At 43.0% G+C, this 24,690-nt stretch overlaps 1 protein-coding gene across 8 annotated transcripts in view; it reads right to left on the bottom strand.

Annotated features, from left to right (window-relative positions):
- The window catches only part of NAV2 (neuron navigator 2), a 523,029-nt gene that overhangs the window by 34,307 nt on the left and 464,032 nt on the right, over positions 1–24,690 (bottom strand). For all 8 annotated transcript variants that reach the window (XM_069221928.1, XM_069221926.1, XM_069221921.1 and 5 more), the window contains 4 exons: positions 15,049–15,132; positions 11,847–11,958; positions 10,898–11,043; positions 3,919–4,091 (listed from right to left, as the gene is read on the bottom strand). In XM_069221928.1, coding sequence (XP_069078029.1) covers positions 3,919–4,091; positions 10,898–11,043; positions 11,847–11,958; positions 15,049–15,132 — 515 coding nt within the window. The remainder of the gene's footprint in view (positions 1–3,918; positions 4,092–10,897; positions 11,044–11,846; positions 11,959–15,048; positions 15,133–24,690) is intronic.

Genomic DNA, 24,690 nt, shown 5'->3' with positions numbered 1-24,690 from the left:
TGTAAAGCAAAAAAAACGCAGAACGATCGCGCTATGTAAAATGCAGCGCCATCGCGCTGCGTGGAAAACAAACAGATAAAGTAGTCCGGACTCCAGGCCTCGTATGTTTTTAGTACTTTACCGGTGCTGTATAGGTGGGCTAAACACCGGAAAAGGTATGACGTATGCATGCCTTTCACAAGTGAAAGCAAGCGGATTTTAAAAGGCAAGTGCACAAACCAATGTAAGTGACTGACGTGGCATGGGTGTGGTTAAAAGCCCAAGGAGAGATAACAGAATGGACGGAGCGCTTTGCGCTCGCCCATAAAAATGATGGGCAAAAGCTATCTGGTGTAGTGATGAAAAATGGGAACAACATTCAAGGTCTGCACAGTAGAGTCTGAGATGAGCTGCTGGGCCAAGTTAAATACATGGAGTGAAGGAAACATTGGCCTGGCTGAATGAATCTCCTGAGGCAGCTGGAACTCAAAATCCCACTTGACTTTGGGGAGTAACATCATCTACCACGTAAGTATTAAATACACCCATCTCTGGTACCTAAAAAAAAATATAATCACAATGCGATTACTGGAAAGCGTAGATTTAAACAGAGAGGGGAAGCTGGCAAATTCAGAGTGTATTCTTCCAGATCACCGCGTGAGATTTCTTGTAGGATATATTTGTCCAGGAACACCCAGGTGACCCCGTGGAGTATGAAATCATGGCAGTCAGTCATCAGTTCAATTTTGGATGCATTATGATTGACTTCTTTGCACTCTGCTACTACCGCTAGGATTTCAACAGAGTACTTTTCAGTTCCAAAACAGTCGGTACATTAAAGGCCTGTTCAAGAAACCATTAGGTGTAATGGATTAAGAGAAATGGCTAGTAAAGTTTCCTTTTTGCTTCTACTGCCATGAGCACAGACTCTACCGGTATGAATCCAAATATGTGGGGTGCATTGTTTGGTTACCATGAAAGCCAGCTTCTCTGGTCAGAGCCATGTTGGCACTTCCTGTAGACCCAGTCAGATGCGACTCTCTGCTCTTTTGTGCAAGGGTGAGTGTTGCAAGTGCTAAACAGACAGACACGTGAAGGCACAGAAACGGCGACAGATCGCACAACACAAGACAACTCATGCGTTTATTTTTCAATGCAATATATCAGAGCGGCATATTAAAGTGTTTTTAATCTTTGGAAAACAAGACCAAGAGCAAATTGTATGTGTACTGTGTGTTGCACGAGCTGTACCTCTAAATCTCTTGCACATTACAGGAATACCAGCTACCATATTACAACGAGCATTTACAATGCAACAGGTCTCGCATTACGTCGAGTTAGAGCTATTAGCGTTGTAATCTCCTGAACAGACTTTTCTTGCCATATTAAACAAAGAAAAAAAAAAATGAGAGCAACTACGCTGTGTAAAACCTAGTGCGATGACGCTGCAAAATAAAGAGAAAAAGTAGTCCAGAAACCATATGGAAAACATGGATCCTCGTATGTTTTCAGTCGTTTACCGGTGCTCTTGAGGAGGGCTAAACACCGTAAAAGGCATGAAGTATGCATGTCTTTCACTTCTGAAAGCAAGCGGCTTTTAAAAGGCAAGCCCACAAACCAATGAAAGTGACTGACGTAACATGGGCGTGGTTAACATCCCCCTAAAGAGAGACTAGAAGAGGGACGGAGCACTTTGCGCTCTCCCCTAAAAAAGTATGTTACGTTTTTGCAAAAATGGCAAAGCTTTTCAATGCAATTAGCTCAAGAGAAAATAGACATGAATAAATGTATGAATGAATTGCAGGATTTATACAGCGCATGGCTTCTCATAGGATTATCCTGGCGCTAAGTAGACCGTAACAGAGAAGAGGACGGGAAGACGATTAATCTTCAGTTGTTTTTTAAAGGGGCATTAGTTGACTATTTCACGTAATTCAGACGATAGGCCATCCCAGGCCTGAGGGGCCAGGAGGGAAAAAGAGCTGCCTCCTATTTTTGCTCGCTTAACCCTGGGAACTTTGGCAAAGTGACCAGAGGAAGACCGCAGAGATCTAAGAGGAAAGTAGAAATGAACCCTTGAGGACAAGTACTTTGTGCCCGACCGATGAAGGGCCCTATGCATGAATATTAAGGTGTTAAACATAATCCTTTTCTTTACAGGTAACCAATGTACGTTTTTTAACTGGGACGTCATCAATACTAGTTTAGGTAGGCGAAGTACCAAGCAGGCTGCTGCGTTCTGAACAGTTTGAAGTTTTTACAGCAGGTATTGGGGAAGTCCTGGATGATGAGCATTTGGGTAATCCAGCCTGGACACTACCAGAGCAAGTAGAATAGTAGTCCTAACTGGTCGGGAAAGAAATTGTAAAAATGTTTGGCCATGCGCATCAGTCCAAAACAAGTGCCAAAAACTGTGTTATTTGGGGCTTGAAATGTCAGCAGTTTGTCGATCTTAACGCCCAAGTTCTTTACAACTTCGACTTGGGCACTGGGTGGAGGAGTGTCTTCAGGCCAGTGAGCTTGCAGGTTCAGCATATAAATTATGAGGAAAGCAGAGGAACTCTGTCTTGTCTGGATTACACTTAAATGTAAATAGACATCACAGGTGAATGGGCTCCTTAATGATAGTCCAGATGTTAAATGCTTTAATTCATGAAGGGCCAGTAAGAGTTGGTGTGTGGTGAGAAGTTAGACGGACTCAACAGTAATGAAATATATTCATGAGATTGGGCAGAGTGTAGACATTGGGGAGGGCGGCTTATTCCATCATACATGCTATCAATTTTCATGATGGTTTTCTGTGTATGGATTTAAGTCATCTTGGGTCCACTTCAAAAGACTACAAGGGAATAGAGGAAGGGAGATAATGACAGAAAGGGGAGAGAAGGGCAAAGCGTAATAGAAATAGAGGGCAGGGACATATGCCATGAGAGGGCAGCACTGAACACAACAGTGAAGGTAACTTACTTAAGTATCATTGGCTAAACTTTTTCCACTGATGAAAATGGAGGTTTCAGCCAATCAATACTACCACTACTATGTTAAGACCACCACTGCCAGAAAAGACTGGAGCTTCATTTGCAAAAACGACTTTCAATTTAGATTTGGGGCAGGTAAGCTCTTCTGTAAGAAATCTGCCATGATTCTACTTCAAAGACAATTTACTAATGAATACGGGACCTGGAATAGCAGATAAATCTTTCTGTAATCAATAGTCTGACCTTTGGTGCATATTGAGACAAGTGTGACCTTAACTCCTCTTATCTAGAAAGGAGACTATCTTAAGTCACTTCCAACAACAGCCAAATTAAGTTCGGCTCTGGTACCCAGAAGAAAGTACAGTTCAAACTAGAAGAGTGTCTTTTAGTTTTGGATGGCTTGAGAGTGGAAGCGTGGCCAGAGGGGGGGACCTAGTGACCTGTACCTCTTGGTGGAGGCAGCAAAGCTACAACGCGCTAAACGCATGAGGGAGCAGGATGGACAGACAGTGGACTAGGAGAAGAATGGATCCCAACATCGAGAGAGTTTAAACTATCAGTTCACGAAGAGATCCTGTGTGCAGACGTATGTTGCTCTCCACGTACCTGCCGCATACCCTGGAATCATTTTGAAATGTGAATCACATTTTCCATACTAAGAACATAGAATCTTTGCTGCTAGGATTTCCACTACACAAAAGTATGGGACAAATAAACTTTTGAAAATGGAAGAGTATCTGGGTAGGCAGTTGACAGCCTCCTGTAACCTAGCACTTGTTTCAATACATACTTATGAATATAACAAACAAACAAAATATGGTGCTTGTAGTGGGGCAATATCCATCCAAAACAAGAAAAAAGGAGCTCTTATTTTCATATTTGTATAATTCAATTACAAATGAAAAGCCTATTTAAGCTATTGATTTGCTCTAATACAAGTAAATTTCCTTCGGGTACTTACAGTGAGCTAGAATGGGAGTTCCTCATCATCGGTGTGGACAAGGATGACCCATTGTGTGGCAGCTTTGGCGAGGAAGGCAATGAGGAGTCGGTCATCTCCTCAATGTCCGAATGAGAAGAAGCGGACTTGGGGGATTTCTTCTTCCCAAAGGCTTGCTTGAAGGAGCTCCGCAACTGAAATACAAGAGGCCATTTCTGAATGCGCTCAAGGAACTATTAGCTTTCAAGATTCGTGAAAAACGCACTTGTGAACAATGGTGAGTGATAGACACTGAAAAGAGAACATACTTGATAAGATGGCGCAAAGGATGAAAAGGACTTTTTTTTTTTACTGCCAGGGCTTGAGCTCTACATGGAGACTACCCGTAAGAGGTATGGTGCCTCTGTGCTTTGATGAGCAGGCATCCAAAAACAGCTGACCTCTGGCTGATACAGCAAAGCATTTGTGGTGCTGCTGCTTTCATTTCAAAGACAGATGGTTCAGAGGGGGGTTATTGATGGCACTCTAGTTTTATATGACACGGTTAGTGGCGCATTCTACAATTTAAAGTAGGTCTCCCTTACCTCATTGACCTGCCAGAGGAAGCACAAGGCAGCAAAAGGGGATGGGGAAAGGAAAAAAGACAAGTTTTAACAAATAAAGCCAGTGACAAGAAACCGTGTTGGGTCTGCATGACACACAATGATGAACAAAATACATACAACAAATACACCTGACATGGAATCATATGACAATCAGGGTACAGACAGAGCAGTTAAAGTGCAAAATAGAAACATGCAGCATTAGGAAAACAAAATACAGACTGTACATTGGTGACAGCGAAGACACCCTGCCTAGCTAAAGGGAAACCAAGTCCACCCAACTAGCCAACAGGGAAGGCAAGTAAAACTGAAATAAGAAGGGGGAAGGTGTATCAACCAGAGAAGCTAACAGAGAAGACACCAACCCCGGCTAGGTAACATGGAAGGAATGCAACCCTTAGTACAGGGATGTTATGTGAGCCTGAACAGCTAGTGAACACTAAGCCTGACTAACTAGGGTGAAAGGGAACAAACCGAGATGAGCTGGTAATCCTTATTGGCAACAGCTGAAATCAGATCACATTAACTGGATAGGGCAGAGAAGCTGAATGACTAGGTGACCTACAAAGCACCTAAAAGGGCTTTTAACAAGGAGGCATTAACTCTAACTAGTTAACAAAGAGGCTATACAAGCCTACCTAGCTAAAGAGGAATGCAGGAAGACTCTGAACGTGGAGGAGTCAGAATCCTGATTAATAATCCCAGCATCATGTGACCGGGAAAAACAAGTCACATGCAAGGGATCTATACATAACCCCCCCAAACACCTGCCCCCACGAAAGACATCCAACCCTAACTTGCTAAGATCGAGGGCATCTAAACCTCACTAACGAGCTAAGGAAATCTGACTTGCTAGCAAGCAAGATGAGCAATCCTTGCAAGGAACAGATGGTTCGTAACCATGTCTTACTAACATGAACACTGAGTAACCATGACTAGCTGACATGAACACTGAGTAACCATGACTAGCTGACATGAACACTGAGTAACCATGACTAGCCAATATGGCACTGTGTCATCCTGGACGGCTAGCACGTAAACTGAGCAACCGAGGGGAGGGAATGCACTGTCATTTCACCATGGCACAGTCAACATGAAAGTTGGAGTACTATGTCCAATAAAATGAAAGACATGTCACCCCGAAAAATAAATCATCATTCCCTTCCTTCGACAGAAAGCTATTATTTCCATAAAGCATCAGGTCTCTTCTGTCAGATACCTTACTCACTAATGTGGAGTTAATATGATTTTAAATTTTTTTAGCAACATCCATGCATGTTTCAGGCTTCCTTGTCAGTCTGTAGTAAGAAAAGAAGTTTGTGCAGTGATGAGGTCACTCTGTCAGGAATACGACACTTGCACATCCACACTAACACCATGTGTGTGTGATTTCCTATTTAATGGTACCAGTGATGGGTCCGAAGTTCTAGGCACTGGGAGTGTTTTACCATTCTACACATCATCCATTACTGTGTCTATTCTGCGCTATTGTCAGGGATTCCAACACTTTCCCTCCGGAATGGCAGTATTCACTGCTGTTATCATGAAACTGATAACAGCAATATAAATAAAATAATGCAATTCCTTATACCAACTATGTGCAGAGAATGAGAGTTTTCAAAGTTCGCCACAAGAGGATGGGCACTAGAACTCCAATGTGGGGACTAAAACTAATCCCTTGTTGGGAGACATGTTTGTGAGGAACTGTCATGGGCTTCCTTTAGCACTTATGTTGGGCACCTTTATTTTAGTTCTAGGCACGTAGCTTGTGCCCTTTCACATACAGCCCGTTTTATTCATTTTATTGTATTTCATCACCGCTTGCTTTTCAGCTTGTTGTTTTTATATTTTAAGCAGCGGCCTTTTTTGAGTAGGCATGGCTGTTCGTGTTGCGCATTTTATCAGCCCTTTGCACGCATTTTACTCTGTACCGTTCTCAAAGTTGTCATGTTTTGTACACAATAGCTTACTTAGTATTGTCGCTCCAGGAGTACAGAGTCAGCCCACAACTGTAGACATATTACCACAACAGGTTCGTTCTGAGAACACAGCATGTTTTGTTATATAAACACCCCATAGGCCTAAGGAGGGTCGAGGGCATTCCATCCATGGCAGTCACAGGACGTACCACATTTAGAAGACAGCTTTGCTGTTCCTGGTCCTGTCTTTCCAGCCAACCAGAAGGATTGCCAGCAGACAACAGGCGGACCCCTTGCCCATCTTTCAGTTATGGGGTCGGGGTGCTTCCAATACACCGGGAGAGGCAGAAGGGCTAACTCCACTATGCTCTTAGGTTAATGCATTAGGGTGTAGGTAGAAATCACTAGATTGTATGATTAGACTAGGATGGTGGGACTGTTACAACCATATGAAAGTATATTTCATACGCCAAAGGTGCACAAAAAGTCAGATGCTTAATACGGTTGTCTGATTGGTTGATTCTTTTGGTATACTGTATGCTAGATGCCTCTACATAAGGATCTAATTGTAAGAGTCTACATGTATGGCTTTGTTAACTTGCTTTTTGGTAGCTATGTTCCTTCAGCAGGATAAATACAGGTTTACAACGTTCATGTCACTTTAGTACTGATAATTTTTCTACCACAAGCACCAGTTACCAAATCCCAACTCACAAATTTGTTTGTTGTGAATTTGATGGGTACATTCTGCAAAAACAAAAATTTGTAACTGAGAGAAGACGACTCAACATTTTATTATATTTTAGGGGTTACATTTTCTAAAACCATTGGTCACTTTTGCTGTACTCCTTGAAAATGTTGTCCATGGTGAGGTGCAGAGATCTGAGCTGAAGCCTCCCATAAACATCTGTAAATAAGTGTGCAATCCTTCACTTAGTCCTTACATCTAATTCCACAGATGATCTGTGACAACCGTTCAGTGAGCATGTGCAGCAACACACCAACTGCACACAACAGTTTACTTAGTACGGAGTCAGACCTCAACTATAGACATATTACCACGTCAGGTTCGTTCTCGGAACGCAACATGTTTTGTTATATAAACACCACATAGGCCTAAGGATCCAACAATGACAGACCTACATTTTACAGCAAGAGCCACATCTGGTATTCTGAGCACTTAACAAGAATAGTTGGACGTATGTCCACATCTATACTCTCCTGCCCTAAGCACTTCTCGCTGGAGTACCACTTCTTCACTGGCATTTTATGCCATGTGGTAGGGTCTGTCTGCCCAGATGTAGCTGTTTAAATTCTTCGATATTTTGGGCACTGGCAGAGCCACAAGAAAAAGGTATCACACAGCCTCTTTTGATTGATTGGAGGTTCACACAACAGACGCCCCCTGCTTCTGATGAAAAAGTCAAATATTTTAGTAAAGATGCATGTGAGTCCTCTTTTCACACAGAGGAGCAAAATGTTCACCACCACCAGGCCAAACATAAAATACATTTGAAAGCCTGATATACTTCAAGCATAGAGAAACTGAATGCGTAGAATTAAATGTGTTTTTGTTAAGCAAGTGTTGGGAGGAATTGAGATCAGGAACACCACAGGGTCATAGGGCTGGTACCAGAGAACTAGACCTACTATAGTGATAGCGCTCACTCAGTCCTCAATACAATTATCTGTGCAGACTGCATGACACTCTGCTTGCGGAGTGGGAGCATGTGTGTTCATGGTTCATCCTATGAAAACATACTTAGCATTTTGTCACTCCAACTACATACAAAGGCATGTGGTGATAACAGGAACTGTTTGTTGTTCCCTGGATGAAACACAAGAGAAATAAACACCAATTTGGACAATGATCTCTGATTGTATTTTTATTGGGCACCGCCACCTAGCGTGGGGCTGCACTGACCTCTCCCATAAGGTGCCCTACCAACTATGCGTCTACACTGCAAGATGACATGGTGCCTTCTCATCTGGCAATGCTTTTCAACTACAAGTTTTGTGTTCCCAAACACCAAAATGCATCTATTTCAAGAACCTTAGTCCAAAAGCCATATTAGATCAATGAAGAAAGTTGACTTAACGTAGTAATAATGTTAAGAGTTTGGTGCGGACGAGAAGAGACACAGCGGCGAAGGCGTGAAACCCTGTATCACCAGCACCCACACCGCATGGACATGACGAAATGTGATTAAAGGCATCACTCATCCCCAGAAATCATCACGCACTACTTCAGAGCAGGCACATGCGTAGCACGAGTGGAAAGCAACTCAAACTCGGACAATCTCTGCTGACAGCATCAGTATATTTGAGTCAAGTAACTACTCACTAACGTATGTGTAGTAGAAGTGTTGCAAAGTATGTGGATTCTGCTGTGCAATCATGAACTCACTGTATGGAGCATAGGCTCGCAGCACCAACGAAAGGGTCTGTATTTTTATTGTGGTCACATCCTCCAGTCCATTCATCCAGCTTCACTCTCTCATTAATGCAAGACAGAGAAAGCACAGAGGGTATCTTACCAGTGCTCCGGGGAGAGGCAGGAAGAGCAGATGTGCGCTGTGAAGCGTACGGTCAGGGGGTATGAGGAGTGAGGGGTTAGGCTGAAGCAAGGTTAGGCGGAAGGCAGTAGTGGTGCGCAAAGGAAGGGAAAAAAAGGAAAGAAAAAAAGGGCTCAGAGAACTGTGGAGAAGAACGTGGAAGATGGAGAATGTTTTCTGTGACAACGCATGAACGGATGAATTTGACCGCAAGAAAACAGAGCCTCTACGCAATGTTGCGCGACTTGCCCTCGTCTATACTCTTCTGGCCTAAGCACGTCTCGCTGGAGAACACACCACATGTGTAATCTATCTTCTGCAGCCTGACGTAGTAAGATGGCTCCAGGAAAAAAACAAAAGAACTATGCCTCGCCTCAACAAACTTGCTACTAACATGCCTACGTGTGGTCATATAGGTGGTGTACGTTACAGATACTGCTGCCGATGTAATATGTAATGACCTATTAATGATGCAACAAATATAAATATATATTTCCTAGAGGCACAGACCCATGTGAAGGTGCAACACTGGAAGTGATGTTTTTTTTGTTTTTTTGTCCTGAGGGGGAAGGATGTTCCTGGAATGAAGCCATGCTTTCATAAAGGTCAAGTAGTAGGAATCGACAGGCAGTCCTGGATTTTCATCCAACATTATCCATTATCTCACATTATGCAACTTTACTTACTTCTAATATTTTAAGCTTGGGCTCACAAATCCCAGCATTCAAAGTTCTATTGGATAAAATGACTGAATAGACTGAAAGTCATTTTTGTCTGCTATGCTCATTGCTATGCGCATAGCAGTGGAATGTGACATAACAAAAATTACTTAATTTTACCTAGAAAGATAGACACATTGTGTTTCACCTTCCTTGTGAGCTCTGCCCATCCTTCCCACTTTGTAACCATTTTCTTTATCAGCAACATTCTAAGATAGACCTTTTCTTACTTTGTTTTGGATGGACAGATTCTAAGATGCAATTTTAGCCCTGTGTTTCTGGAATAGCCACACTAAGGGCCTCATTGCGAGTACGGCGAACGGGTCTCCGACAGGGAGGCTGCCGCCATGCTGGCTACCTCCCCACAGGGCCCATTACGGCTTTCCCACTGGGTTGACAGTGGAACAAGGGGCAAGCGGTGCCAACCTCGTAATCAGGCCCAAAATGTCAGCACTAGGTTCCCTATATAAATGGCTAAGGAAAATAGATTCCCCTTATTATATATCATCCACAAAAAGTGGCCTAGTTACAATTTTTTTGAGAGAGACAATTTAAAACTAGTAAAAAATATGAACGACTTACCAATTTAGCTTAAGTAGTAAACAAATACAACGCATACAAGATACAACTAATACATGGTACGGCCAGTGTTTCTGCATCATAAAAAAAGAAAATGTGTTTGCAACTATTGAGAGCGTCACTGATTTAGCTGAATTCATTCACAATAGGTAAACGTTTTTTTTAAAGTAATTTTATTGCCAAATAAGAGGTATGTCAGGCAGTATGATGAGAAACCTGGTGCCTAAATAGACTATATTTCACATCCATATGGTTGGCATAAAGGGAGCTGGCTGCTTCCCCCAGGTCTCAGACTATGTGCAAACATAACCTTCAGGCCACAACCATGCATACGCCAAAATATCTTTCCCAGATTCCACAACATCATAGTATTTCACTATACAAGGAATGCCCACTCATTGAAAGAAGAAGACGAGGCATTTTAAACTGGGTGCTACCCTTCAAATGTGATAGTCCCCTATTTTCTGTATCTTGATGAGATTATAAATAAACAATAAAACAATTTGCTAGCCACAGCGCCTGCCATCTTGCATTGCGGTAAGTTGTAATGCCGCTTCCTCAGGTGTGTTGCTACCAGTATGCAATGTGTAGCTGATCAGGAGGATCCCTGAAAACTCATCACTCACCCAGTTCTTCCTCTTCTTCTTCTTGGAATCACTTTCGACATTGCTGCCGATGCTGGAGTGGCTGGTGGCGCTGTTGATGCTGGAGACGCTGTCGGAAGAGTGCTGACGACGGATCCGCAGATCTGCCGACTGCGGGGTTCCGTTACCTAGAAACCAGGGCAAAGCGCACTCTGATGAAGTCATCTTTTTATGCAGACAGCAGCTTATGGTCAACAGGTCTCTGTTTTCTGCTTAGTAAACAATACTCTGGTATATATCGCCCCGAAATCTCAAGCCCCTTGGACTTAAAGAAGGCGGAGATTGTACAGGAGTTGTTAGTCCAAGAAAACGTCTATCAGATGTGAAAGAGGGGTGTCAAATTCTTTAAAATTGCAGCCACTTCCATTTGTACCTCCTTAGGTGCTATGTTTTATAACCATACTGACACTTTTCAACAGGACACAGGCCTTGCAAGTTCCAACGCATTCCTTTGTTTATTTCACTCACAAATGCCTGGAACACTGTTAGGAACCTGCAAAGATACTACCTGGAAAAACTGCATGAAAATGATAAAAAACCTGAACATCCTCTTAACACTCAAAGATAGGGGTGCAAATTAATATTTATGAATTGAATTTGGATGTGACCTGATATTGACAGAATGACAATGTAATCTGCCTAATCCTTGCATAGCCACAGGAGAAATGTATTGGATGTCTGAGAAGATGCCCCTAACTATCTTAGTTGAGCACTTTGAGGCAGTCCATGGTTTTGGTAATAATGTTGAAAACTTGTTACTAGTGACATAACAGGATAAACCACAAGCTACGGCCCCCGTACTGCAAGTTTGCATTTTTCTAGCTCAGTTTGTTGACATCTTGTGCAAACAGTAAACACACCAGCGCCTGTTGCATCAGATATGAATTGCCAGGGGTGCTGGTATGCCCACAGTGGCGCGAGCGTTGCTTACCTTTGCAGGTGAGCTCAGGTGTGTTTATCACGCCATTAATGGCAGCCTGTGCAGCTGCATTCTGCTTCTTAAGGAGCTCGATGGTCTTTCTCAACTCGTTCAGCTCTGAATCCTGGAGGGAAATAAAACAGTCAAATCCCCGTCAGCAACAAGTCACATGGGTAGGACGCAACAGGTCCACAAAACGTAAACTGAGCAAGAATGCACAGAGTGCAGGTTATCGGCTCAAGTATATATCTGGAGCAACATGCCCGTAAACCACAGACATGCCCAGATTAATTCGATTTTTTTCAGGAAGGCCTCTTGCTTTTGACTGGCCCATAGATGCTTAGCTGTGCCCTAAAACCAGTCCATGTTGATATCAAAATCAGCTTGTGCTTACATCAAGGCAACCTACCCGTATATTGGTTATAGTCCTATAACCTCCCACAAAAATGGTTGTGTCTGGGGTTGCTTGTGTTGCAGTTAACAGGGCCCATGCCCAGCAGATTCTGTATGCCACCTATTTTTTTGGGCTACGCCAACTGCGACCTGAAAATTACTGGTTCTCTTCAGTAATGACACATATAAGTTGAAAAAATGCTCATATACCATTTCACAGAAAGTGCCATTATTAAGAACTATTTAAGGGGCAACCAGTAAAACAAGTAAAAATACTCTTTTTATTAACTATAGAATTGTGGCACTCTTGGCATCGGAAATCCCAGCCTATAGGGAGGCAGGAGGGTAGGGCAGACAGATGCAGACCAGCCCTTAACTCACTGAATCATCTCAGTAGCGGAAAATCCCAAAAAGTGATGGTCTGGAATGTTGCCAGGAGACATTACCGGTGGTTAAGACTGGCTCAATCATTTACAGATATGACTTATACAATGTCTGCTGCTTTGGGCAGGCAATGGCAAGCAAAAGAATGTAGCCCAGATCGGGTGCTGGATACCGACATTGTCTACTGTGAGCATCTGATATTAAATTCCAGTGTGGTGAGTGTGGAACAGTAGGCAGAGACCGGGGTATTAGGTTTCAACTTGTTTAATTTCCTAGATGGAGAAAATCAGTGGCATTTTCTGTCTGATGAAATTTCAATTTAACTAAATGTCAAGTTCACGCACAGACAAACTGTCAAATAGGGATACCACAGCATGAAAAAAATATATCCGACCTAAATTTATTCTGTTTTTGTATAAAGTTTATGTGATAGGTTTCTTTATTTTGATCTGATAGTCAAACAAAATGTCTCAAACTCAAAAATAACATTTCAAAATGCCTTGCAACTAAACTCCTACAGTGAGAGGAATTGAAAGGCTATTTAAAAAAATCTAAATGGTGCATAGTTGCGAATGTCCATTTTAAATAAAGTAATCTGCATTGCAGAAGTGATCCATTTTTTTATATCCACTGTCACAAGAACGGGGTGAGTAAAACATGGATGTGGGAGCCAGTGAGGGGCAAAAAGTAACTGAAAGTGAGACAGGGATTGGTGGTATGGAGATGAGAAATTGAGTTCTAATGAAAAAATATCACACAAAAAACTAAAAACAAAAACTAAAGCGATGCACCGTGCAAGAAGGATGGAGACAAACAAGGTGGACCAAAGAAAAGAGTGCAGGAGGAGTTGGAGTGGGCAAGGAGGAGGAAGATCTAAAAACAGGCATAATAAAAGAGAGGGTATAGGACAAGGGTACTCGCAAACATTTTCCTAGGGGCCAAAAGATGTGGTCTGTTATGTGTCTGAGGGCCGCATTGATGTCAGCGGGGTGTGGTTGGGGTCGGGGTATTGCGGGGGCATTGGTTGTGAGGTGGGTGTAGATGAAACAAAGCATATATATGTAGTTGCTGAATTGCACAATGTGAAACCAGAAAACCTTGGATTAATCCCGGCTTCCCCACTTTACCAAATTGTGTGATCCTAGGCAATAGTTTTATTTCTCTTCCCTTCATTATCTCAAACAGGACCTAAAGAATACATGACTTCATGATGTCCGCTGTACAAAAACTTCTCCTATGTTCGATTTAAAAAAACTATAACGTTTTACTTGTATAATAGGAACCCAGATCACCCAAAGGGTGCACATAACAACCTTCTTGGCACATTTCACTGTTGGCATTGTCAGGGTAGGGGGAAGAATTGATGTTTCTAACTTCATGTTTGAAAACTATCACTTTTAAAATAATATTCTCAATCCGCTGTTATAATCTGATGTGCTGAAGTGAAAAGGTTCTGCATGTAAATTAAATATACAGTTTGAATTTTGAGACTTAATCATATGTTTTCACTTCGCTGCAAGATTACTTTAAAGTGAAGGTGCTCCTAAAGTTAAATGATGCAGGACTTAACAGTTACCTTCTTTTTTTTTTTTTTAACACTAATAATGCTTTAAATAAATGCTTGCCTTTTTCTTTAATATCTTTTTTTATTGTTAGCATCTATTAGTGTAAACAGCAGCAGAGTGCTGCTGTGCACCAGGGGGCCACATGTCAAGGTCGAGAGGGCCGCATGCGGCCCCCGGGCCGTACTCTGAGTATCACTGGATAGGAAATATTAGGAGAGGGGGCACCGATAATGTCACTGAAATGCTAAAAATTATTTATTCAAGTTAAGTTCATAAACTTATACAAATCAAATGTGTAGAGTTGCCACTTAGGTTACGCTAAGTCAGCATGCGTCAGGGTGTCTTAACTGCAGAACGCGCAATTTTCTCTCCACGTCCCTACTGTGCCCAAAAAGAGGAACAAAACCAGCCCCGATGGCAAGTGAGAGCCAGGGAGGCCAATAGTCATCTCATCAAAATTCAGATTATAACTTGCCATTGGGTTGCCTTTTGACCCCTCCCTGTTAGTGTGCAGGGTAGAGGTCTTCTATTCACCAGATAAGCTCTCTTAGATGCCATTCTTAGTGGAAACATCCCAAAGCTGACTAAAAATCATCACACAATTGAAATCCACTAAAATATACACTTAATTACAAATAACGTTAATACTATGAGCAATAATTGCTCAGGGTTTCCAGATAGCACAAAACGAATGAATAATGCATACATCTATTATCACACATAAAATAACCATTTGCTGCAAGAGCTATAAATCTGTAACCACACATACATGATCAAACAAGGAAATGTATATGATTTAATAAGCTGTTCAGTTCGAATCCCTAGAGATTTCAATTACAACCCATGAAGGAGTGTTTTGATGTTTTGCTTGCCTTCTGCTCTGCAGTCATGGTCAAACTCTGCAATCGAATGGTCATGTTGCCAAGGCTCTGCTCGAATGCTGCCACCAGGTGAGCCTGAAATATAAAAAATAAAAAAAGCAGGATTTATAAAGCATACTTTTGGTGTTACTGATGAAGCATAAGAATTTGTGCAAAATGATGGGACAGGAAAACATTTGATTTACTCTTGTGTCATTTTCCACCCTATATCTGGCAAAGACAAGAGTAGCAGCCAAGCCAGACAAAGACAATCTGTGGTAATCTAGGGCCAGAAACATTTGTAAGCATCATTGTCATGGCAAGGGAAATGCAGCAGGCTCTCGTAAGCTAGCATATCATGCAGACATTTAGTGCATCAACATGTGGTATAGGAGGATGTTCCTTAGACCCTTAAAAGAAGCAGCATTACGACAGCTCACGTGGTACCCGTCCTGCCAAAAGTATGAAACTCAGTAACAAAAAAATTATATTGGAAAAAAAAAAAAAAGAAAATTAAGACAAACTGGTCCTGAAAATGTCTTGATATAAGTACCAAGAAAAAAAATAAGCACCAAAAAGTTATATAATGGAGCATAAGTTATATATTAGAGCATATATCACATGTTGGGAAAGGTGGACAGAAGTTTGATGGTTGTTGGAAACATTGGTGAAAATGTGCAGCGCTGTTTACGGATGTCGCTCCAAGACACAACTTTCATATCTACACTTGTCCGCGGTACGTTCCGACTGCCCATTGGCTCTAACGTAGAGACTGTCTCCAACTCCGGCCAGCGGCACATTTGCTAGAGCGCGCTCGGCAGTTGCGCACTGACTGCGATGCTTTTTATGAATACTGTGCTCATTTAGCCCACAATCTTGCACAATGCCCTTTAGTGGCAGGGACTCAAGACACTATTATAAAGTGCAGATTTGTGCACGGTCACACCTTTCTACATCATACTGGGGGCTGGGGACCGCCCAGATGAAATGAATCCCTGCTGAATTCTAGACACAATACATTACGACACAGAAACGATGTGCTGACCAACATGCTTAGATCATGTTTAGCATTGCAGGTGTACTTCTGCAGTGCTATGCACCAAAAACCAAAAAACTAAGTGATGTTGCAACACCATTAGATTATTAGAGGAGTCCAGCTACATCCGCTAAAATATCATCTGCTCTGTAGCTGAACTAACATCTAATCAAAAATCACGGAACCGAGTGCTCGGATTCCGGACTGGTCACATGTCTATCGCCGGGTATCACTGTTCAATTCCATCTTAGTTGAGTGTAAAAGTCCAAATAGTTCATTTCAAGACGAGGTATTTTTAAATGAACCAACAAAATGCTCGAAAGGGCTTAGCAGTACACACTTTAAAACTCCAACAGATAGCTCTTGAATTGAATGAAAGACATTTGGAGACTGTGGGTTACAGAAAGAGGAGGTGGACACAGAGATCTGTTGCCTTTGGTTAAGGAAAGAGGGTGAAAGCTGAAATACACTCTACCTAAACTGGAAAAGAAATGTGCGGCTTCTCAAGGAGAACATTATAGCAAGAACGATTAGCAATTAAACAGGAAACAGAGAAGACCTCCTTCGGAGTCCAAGTAGTTTACAAGAACAATCCACGCACGCTCCCAGTCTGGCCTAGAGCTGCTCCGATTAAGACAGAATTGAAGAAGAACTAAGTGTGGTGGCCACACGTCACAAGAAGTTTACACCGCGGAGGGGGGGGCATACATATGAACACTGGCCAAAGGCTCATGAAGTCACAGGGAGGCGAATCAACACCAGTTAAATATTTCAGGATTTTTTTATTTTATTTTTATTGTTGTTATTCTGTTTTTGATTGTAGAGCTGTAATTTTTTGTTTTCTTATAAAAGTTTAATAAAGAATTGAAATACAAAAAAAATATATATATATTTCAGGAAACAGCTTATTTTAATGTGTACTACTGAGAACTAATAGCACTCTGTGAAATACACATGAAACCTGGCAGTAAAGAGCAGCCACATGAAATAGTCCCTCGTGCACTGCAATGGAAGATATGATGTCAGCAGTAAAAGAATGCAGTTCATCCAATTAAAACACAGTGAGACTGAAATGCTTGTTTGACGGGACAAACACAAGAGCAGGGAAGAAGGGCAACAATGAGAAGTGAGACAGACAAGAAAGGCTTTGAATCATGAGCAAGGGACAGGCACAAAGTCCACTTGAGCTCTATAGCGGATGCAAAACTTCTGCTGCCAAAATTATAGTCACTACAGCTTGAAGTCCAACAGTCGTACTCGCATGGATGGAAATTCCACTAATGAAATGTATTTACTGCATCCACTATCAACAAATGTTACATTACAGAACACCCTTTAATCAGACCCATTTTCGTGTATCAGTAAAGTACATGATTCTGTGCATCCGCTATCAACATCAGAGTAAAATAAACCAAATGATGGAAATCCAGCACGGTCTCTGACTCTAACCCTGAGCTGGCAGAGTGAAAGAATGAGGCGATGAATACCAGTAAAACACACCAAACGTTACCACCAAATTATCAGTTATTTTTGCTTAAAATGTGACAGCTTATGGTTCTTTTTGACACAAAGAGTTGTATAAAGTTAGAAAATAATTTTGTACTTAACAGCAAATTCCTGTGTTACCCGTGCACAACCTACGTGTCCAAAAGACATTGCAAAGGCTCAACTTTAAAAGAAGCAAAGGATTTCAACCTCACTCGTGTTCAACTGCTGACAAAACCAGTGTTTTGGGAAATTCTTGGTCACCATGGCCTGTGTGACAGATGGCGCCGGCTGCAGGCGACTGCTGGGTTCCATGTCTCCTTCGCTGAACTGAGGGATAGCTGTGGAGGCTGGGCCAATGGAGCACGACAAGCCCGCCACCAGCAATTATATGAGAGGGCATATCGCAATATTGAATAATATACCCAAATAACAGAAATCCCATCCATGAACGCAGAGCCGTCAATCAGAGCTGCACTTGAGAATCCATCGCTCGCGTGATAACTTTGGACCAATTCGTTGGGAGTTTTAGAGCTACTACACTGTCACAAAAAAATGTGAGATGGAAACTTCTTCAGAATCACAAAAGAAGTCAATCACAAGAATGGTACTGTTGCCAAGTCCTTCAAAGTTTGCAGACACCCATCCATTCCTGTAAAAGGTTGAGCTTTAACTGCTGGTAGTGAGGTGTGTTCCTGAGAGACCTGCGCAGAACAAACCCTGCGTGGCATCAAATTTAAGGCTTAAAGCTGCAATTGAGTTTTGACTCCAATGTCAAAAGGTATTTGCTTATGAAAGGGACCTAAAAAAGCCTTGTTATAGCTCCAGCTAACTGACCTTCTCAAATAAGCAGTGAAATGTCCTGTGCAACGTCTGGAATCCAGGTCTCGCTGAAGATGGCTGCCGCGGTCTCCGTTAGGGATGGCAGAGTAGTGACTTAAAAACCCAGCTAGATGAGTGGTGTGCCAAGTCCCAAGGAGAGCTATGTTTACCACAGAAGTATGCTACATAGTTCCATGTACCCCTCCCCAATAACCCACCCTAAACAAACCTGCATCCTAAAAGATGTTTCACATTCTCCGAAGGCGCAGAATGTGCAGGCGAACGGATAGAGATGAACATAGGGGCACTATGATTGCAATAGAGGCGATGACGCTTTCTACAAGGTCCTAAATGCAGGTATTGCAATGGCAGATTCTGCTATCACCAGAACATCAGTCTCATACCTGCCACTATGAAGAGCAGGCACACCCAAGACAGGCACAGCAGGTTGAAAGGATTCCTACTTCAAGAGAGGATTTCTGTTCTATCAACCAAGCCCATCTTTTACAAAGAGCTGTAGGCATTCATTATTAAGACTTCTTTCAGCAATTTCCCGCAAACAGGAGCGTGCAAGGCTGGTGAGGAGGCGGGGCCTCTATGAATCATGCCACCATCTCTGCCCTGCAGCAGGTGACGAGTATGAGACATTCCTGCCAGAAGTTGTCCGCGAACCCACCTTATCTTGTCAAGTGCCTTTTTAATTTGGAAAACCTAGATAACTCACTCACGCCTTTTTACTGAGATTAAAGAAGCACATTTAACCATCAACATGAGATACCGGTGCCAACAGCTAGGCGCTTGACGAATTCCTTCATTCACCGGCAGGAAATATTTCTCTATTTGTAAAGCAGATTGTGGGGATACTTTTTGGGTGAGGATATGGGTGTACTCTTGGTAATCTAAGGAGGAGAGTACAACTGGCACAATAATATGCGCCCAAACCAGTGTTATCTATAAAGAAAGTACTGTAATCATACAGCAAAATCAGATACCACACACTCCAAAGGTAGTTCAGGTACAGGACTGTAACCTCCCTGAGAAATCTAGTGAGATGTAGGTACCCTGTACGGTGTCCGTTTTCCCATCTCTCTCGCTCTGAAATACCCCCGGCTTCAGGGCGCTTTGGGCATAGATACGGGTACATGATCTAGCAGCAAACCTCCTCTTTGCATGGATTGGACAGAGTCTACCCCTTTGTGCAAGTGCAGCTCTGCATTACCTGTTCAAACAGCAGAGGTGAACCAGCAGCTCCCATGGTGCAGTCATCGACTGCACCCTCCTGGCTTCAGTGTCCGACTTGCACATCCCAAAACCACTGGGGTTGACCAACATGCTCTGCTGGCTCGTCAGCAGAAGTGGCATCTAAAATCAATGCAGGTTAATGCTCATCTGTGGCAGTTGTGGCCACTGAAGAAATTGCGGGCGGGACCTCATCTTTAATGGCCACAGACTTCAGGCTGATGCAGAAGGATGTGCTCCTCAGGGTGCTGAGGCCTTCAGGCCAATGAAGTGTCTCCTCAAGGATGGACACAGGAAGCAATGTATCTTCGTGGTCAGCAGCGGTAATGCCAGGCAGCATGACAACAATCTGGTTCACATCGTTTAATGCAGCTCACGGCAGGCACTGCACTGGTAAACGGGGGACTCCTGACACGTCAGGTCAGTGCCAGCTTTTGTCCCTCTTTGTAGTCAGCATGTTCAACATGGTCGGAATATACTGGATTTTTCCTCTCTGCACAGTATCTTCTCCTGAAGAATATATGTACACCTCACTTAAAGGGGGAAGAGGTCCTAAAGTCTTATTCTTTGATCCTGCGGAGCCTTCACTCTTCTTCCTTCTCCGAGCTGGCAGACAGACTTCGAGGCACTTAGGCAGGCCCTTTCCTTCTCCAGAAAGTTGTAAACTTTAGAGGGATGTCCTCTCACTCCTGGAAGACTGGTTGTCTGCAGACACCAGCCCTGGTCATAAAGCAGTCTTTCCAAAACTCTGTAGAGTATTTCCTTCTTTGGTCAAGAAGAATTTGGGCCTAGAAGAAAGTGTGGTTGTCTAAGAGCCACTTTGTAAATAATTTTCCAGACAGGTGATGTGGGTCCACTTTCCAAGGGTTTAGAAACGTTTGGATTGGTTCTCTTTTAAACGTCATTTTCCCTCTGTTCCTCAGACACAGCCTTTGTACAAAGTGACTCTCACAAGCGGTAGCAACGGGGCTTCCTCCAAACCGGAGTATCCAAAACAGGGGTACAAAGAATTTATGGGATCACATAGTGTGACTGCCATCAGCCTTCCTGAAGAACTAATCAGGGACAGATAAAAGGGCAGCCCTTCCCTAGAAACTTACCTTGAAGAATAGAAACTGCAATCCCACCCATCACCTTCACAATATACTAAATGGCAGTGCTCAGAAATAGCTAACCAGCAGCTCCTGGCTAACAAGGACCTCACTGAGGTTCTAAAGGCATCCCTGTCTCCATCCTTCCTTGTTTCAGCACCGGGATACCCACCCTCCAGCCACAGGACTGCAGGCAATAAACTTTCACTGCATGGGGAAGCTGAAGCCATCCTCCATCTTCTGGTTTCCTAAGCCATGGGCCCTCATAAATGGATCTCTATGGTGCTAGTACTCAGACTCTCACCACACACACACAGTCCTTCTACTATGTTTTGCACATACATACTACAAAAATATACACAGGGAACGTAAGCGCAAGAAATAGGGTTCACATCTAAACTGGAACTTGACATGAGAGGGGTCAGTAGACTGCTCTCTCCTGACACAAAGAAATAGGTCTGGGCATACGTAGACTGCTCTTTCCTGACACGTAGAAATAGGTCTGGGCATACGAAAGATTCAAAAAACTTAAAGCTGAAACCTGTTGACCATGCAAGGGACACACCCATCCCAACAACTGACGACTTGGGCCATGCACCAGTAGTTGGAAAAAGATCAAAATCATGGCATGAGGTTTCTTATTTCCAAACTCGTGAAGAGCTCAGTTTTTTCTTACTCGCTAGTTAAGAGCGCTGCCCGTAAGTGCAGCTGAAAGTACCCCTAACAGGCCTTTGAGACGGAAAATGCCACAATCACATCAGTCAAGACACAAGACAGCAAAATGCAGGCGCACAGGCTGCAATGGTTGTCTCGAGGCACTAACTGCACGCCCAGGTGCCAGATGAAGGCAGTGATGTCACAATGCATTGTCTGCAGGGTGTCCACATAAACTGTTGCCACTGTTGTGAGACTTTTATATAAATGCATTGTCCTTTAATGGCAAACAGGACCGGTGAATGTAAAATATGGCTTTTCATTGTGAGCCTGCTGCTGACAATTTTCGAAGCAGACTGACCCGCGCCACAGCTGAGGCACCCTATGAAGCATGCCAGCACCCCCTTACTTGGCACACCAAAACCACACTATTTCTTCCTGTGCCCTACGGCAAAGATAAAATCCCGAAGACCACAGGTTCGAGTACCAAGAAAGACGTCTTGGAAAAAAACTCAAGATGACTAAACCCAGACCAAATTATTCAAAATAAAGGCCATTCTCAATATGACGAGCAATCAACCCATCTTAATGTTACTGCATTGTTACATATACAAAATATCATGTCTAGAAATCCGATCCAACCAAACCTATACCTTAAAGGCATAATTGTTTGAGTCACTAAATTGTTTTTTTTCTATTTAGGGACGTGCTTGTCAAGCCATAACATTGTAAAATCTAGTCAGGTCTTACAAGTGACCAACATAACAGGCAAGTCTCTAATAAAATGTATTACATACACATTTCTTACACATATTTATTATTTTTAATCACAGTATTTGAGTGATTTTACTGCCTACTGGCTCCCAGTCGTAAAATGTTTTTTTTAAAGATTATTTTTTAAATCGCAGATCTGATTAGGCTTTCAGACAAATAATCAAACCTGCTGTTTTTTGCATTTATAAAAAAGTGATTCTCATTTTTATGTCTGTGGGCTAAGGTAGTGTTGAGGAAGAAATAAGCTTCGAGGGACAGAATAGAGAGGTTTGCTTATCTGCCGTGGCCTGCACTAAAGCTCTGCCAGTTTCTTCCTGTTTTAAGCATCTTCCCATGTTTTAGGGAGGGTTGGCGATCATAATCTACTGTGAAATTCCAAAAGGTTGCCTGGCTGCTTCCTTTTATGGTGCTGGGCTGTGTTTTAAAACATCAAATAATTATCAGGCACTGGAGACTGCCTGTGGAAAGAACTAATACGGAAATAAAAGAGCTAATTACAAACATTTTAACATCTCTTATGGAGTTCCTTCCGTTTTAGGTGGAGTGTGAAGAAAAAAAACATCTTTAAAACACTGCAAACAACGTAAAAATACTTACGATTCAAACCTTAAAGATTGTGTGTGAATATGAAATTAAACCATGCGTTCGTTGTGGAGGGGGGGGGGGGGGGAACTTATTATATTCCCGTGGAAGTTAGCGCCTCGCTAGTTTTTCATTTTTTTCATTAGTAAACTTCATTTCGTTTTCAAAACAACCAAGGAAGAGATTCTCCTAGAGAAAGTATTTATATAGCGCTTACTACCCCTGACGAAGCGTCGAAGCGCTTTTCGGCGAGTAGCATGCTATGTGATGTTTTTGCCAAACTCTCAGGTTTCAAATAACGATTAGGTTACGTCATCGTACACGTAACAAAATCCAAACACGTACATGCCTAGTATGCACATCGTCGTGATAACCAGAGGTACACACGTGTGTATGTATAGGTCTGTAGATAGGCACAGAGTAATGGCTACATTCCACTCTGACGTAGAACATTCCTCCTTAATGACCACAGTTACGGGGTGTAACTGGTGACCTGCAGGTTTTCTTTTTTTTTTTAATCAGACACAGAAGAACAAAGGGAAACATTCTTCCCTTCTAGTCCCAAACGGTTTCTCTTTTTTTTACCCAGGCAATGTCAATAAAAGTCACCAATTAGAAGGGAGCCACAGCCCCGAAGCGTAGACCAACCCTGGGTAGCAGCGAAAAGACAACAGAAGAAACCAAACAAACAGGCGACAAGCCATGAGAACGGCGAAATCACCCAGAAGCTCCCTAGTTCTCACAGGCCCAGCGAAAACAAACACGCAGCGCCCAATAACACCCGGATGTGCTGCGCTTACCCACTCTGTACCTGCGAAAACAAACAGGACAGGACAACACCATCGATAAATCAAGCCCACACGAGGGAGGGAGACACAGAGGGGAGAGAGAGAGAGACAGAGGGGGGAGAGAGAGAGAGAGGGGGAGAGAGAGAGAGAGAGGGAGAGAGAGACACAGGAGAGAGAGAGACACAGAGGAGAGAGAGAGAGAGAGAGAGAGAGAGAAAGAGAGAGAGAGAGAGATTTTATACACCTTTTTTAAATTAATTAAAAGTCCTTCATGGCAACTTTTAAGACAGGTGTTAAGACCACTTGGTGCTGCTGCAAAAACAAGTGATGGACGGAATGCTGAACATTGTCAAACATTCACCCCCAGTCACAGATCTGGGTTTAATCCATCGTTTTTTTGCTGCCCATGCCATTCCAGTTTGGACCCAGCCATATGCAAATCAGTCTTGACCCTGTTCCCCATGGGAACAGTCCAGCCCGAACTGCTAGGCCAGGTCTTCCCTGGACTGGAAACAAGCATCCTGGGACCGGTTTCGGGGTTTCACCCCTCATCAGCCAGGCATGGGAAGCACGGGACCCACGTCTGGGCATACCCTTCCCACTTAGGGCGAAAAATGCAAAAACAACAAGTGATGGACGGAATGCTGAACATTGTCAAACATTCACCCCCAGTCACAGATCTGGGTTTAATCCATCGTTTTTTTGCTGCCCATGCCATTCCAGTTTGGACCCAGCCATATGCAAATCAGTCTTGACCCTGTTCCCCATGGGAACAGTCCAGCCCGAACTGCTAGGCCAGGTCTTCCCTGGACTGGAAACAAGCATCCTGGGACCGGTTTCGGGGTTTCACCCCTCATCAGCCAGGCTAGCTTGAATCCAGTGGCATGGGAAGCACGGGACCCACGTCTGGGCATACCCTTCCCACTTAGGGCGAAAAATGCAAAAACAACAAGTGATGGACGGAATGCTGAACATTGTCAAACATTCACCCCCAGTCACAGATCTGGGTTTAATCCATTGTTTTTTTGCTGCCAATGCCATTCCAGTTTGGACCCAGCCATATGCAAATCAGTCTTGACCCTGTTCCCCATGGGAACAGTCCAGCCCGAACTGCTAGGCCAGGTCTGGGGTGGCATGGTGAGCAAAATAATGGATGGATTAAACCCAGATCTGTGACTGGGGG

This window comes from Pleurodeles waltl, chromosome 3_1, assembly GCF_031143425.1.
Source record: "Pleurodeles waltl isolate 20211129_DDA chromosome 3_1, aPleWal1.hap1.20221129, whole genome shotgun sequence".
Lineage (NCBI taxonomy): Eukaryota > Metazoa > Chordata > Amphibia > Caudata > Salamandridae > Pleurodeles > Pleurodeles waltl.
The sequence above is the reverse complement of the archived record's forward strand: the minus strand, read 5'-3'. Positions and strand labels throughout refer to the sequence as shown.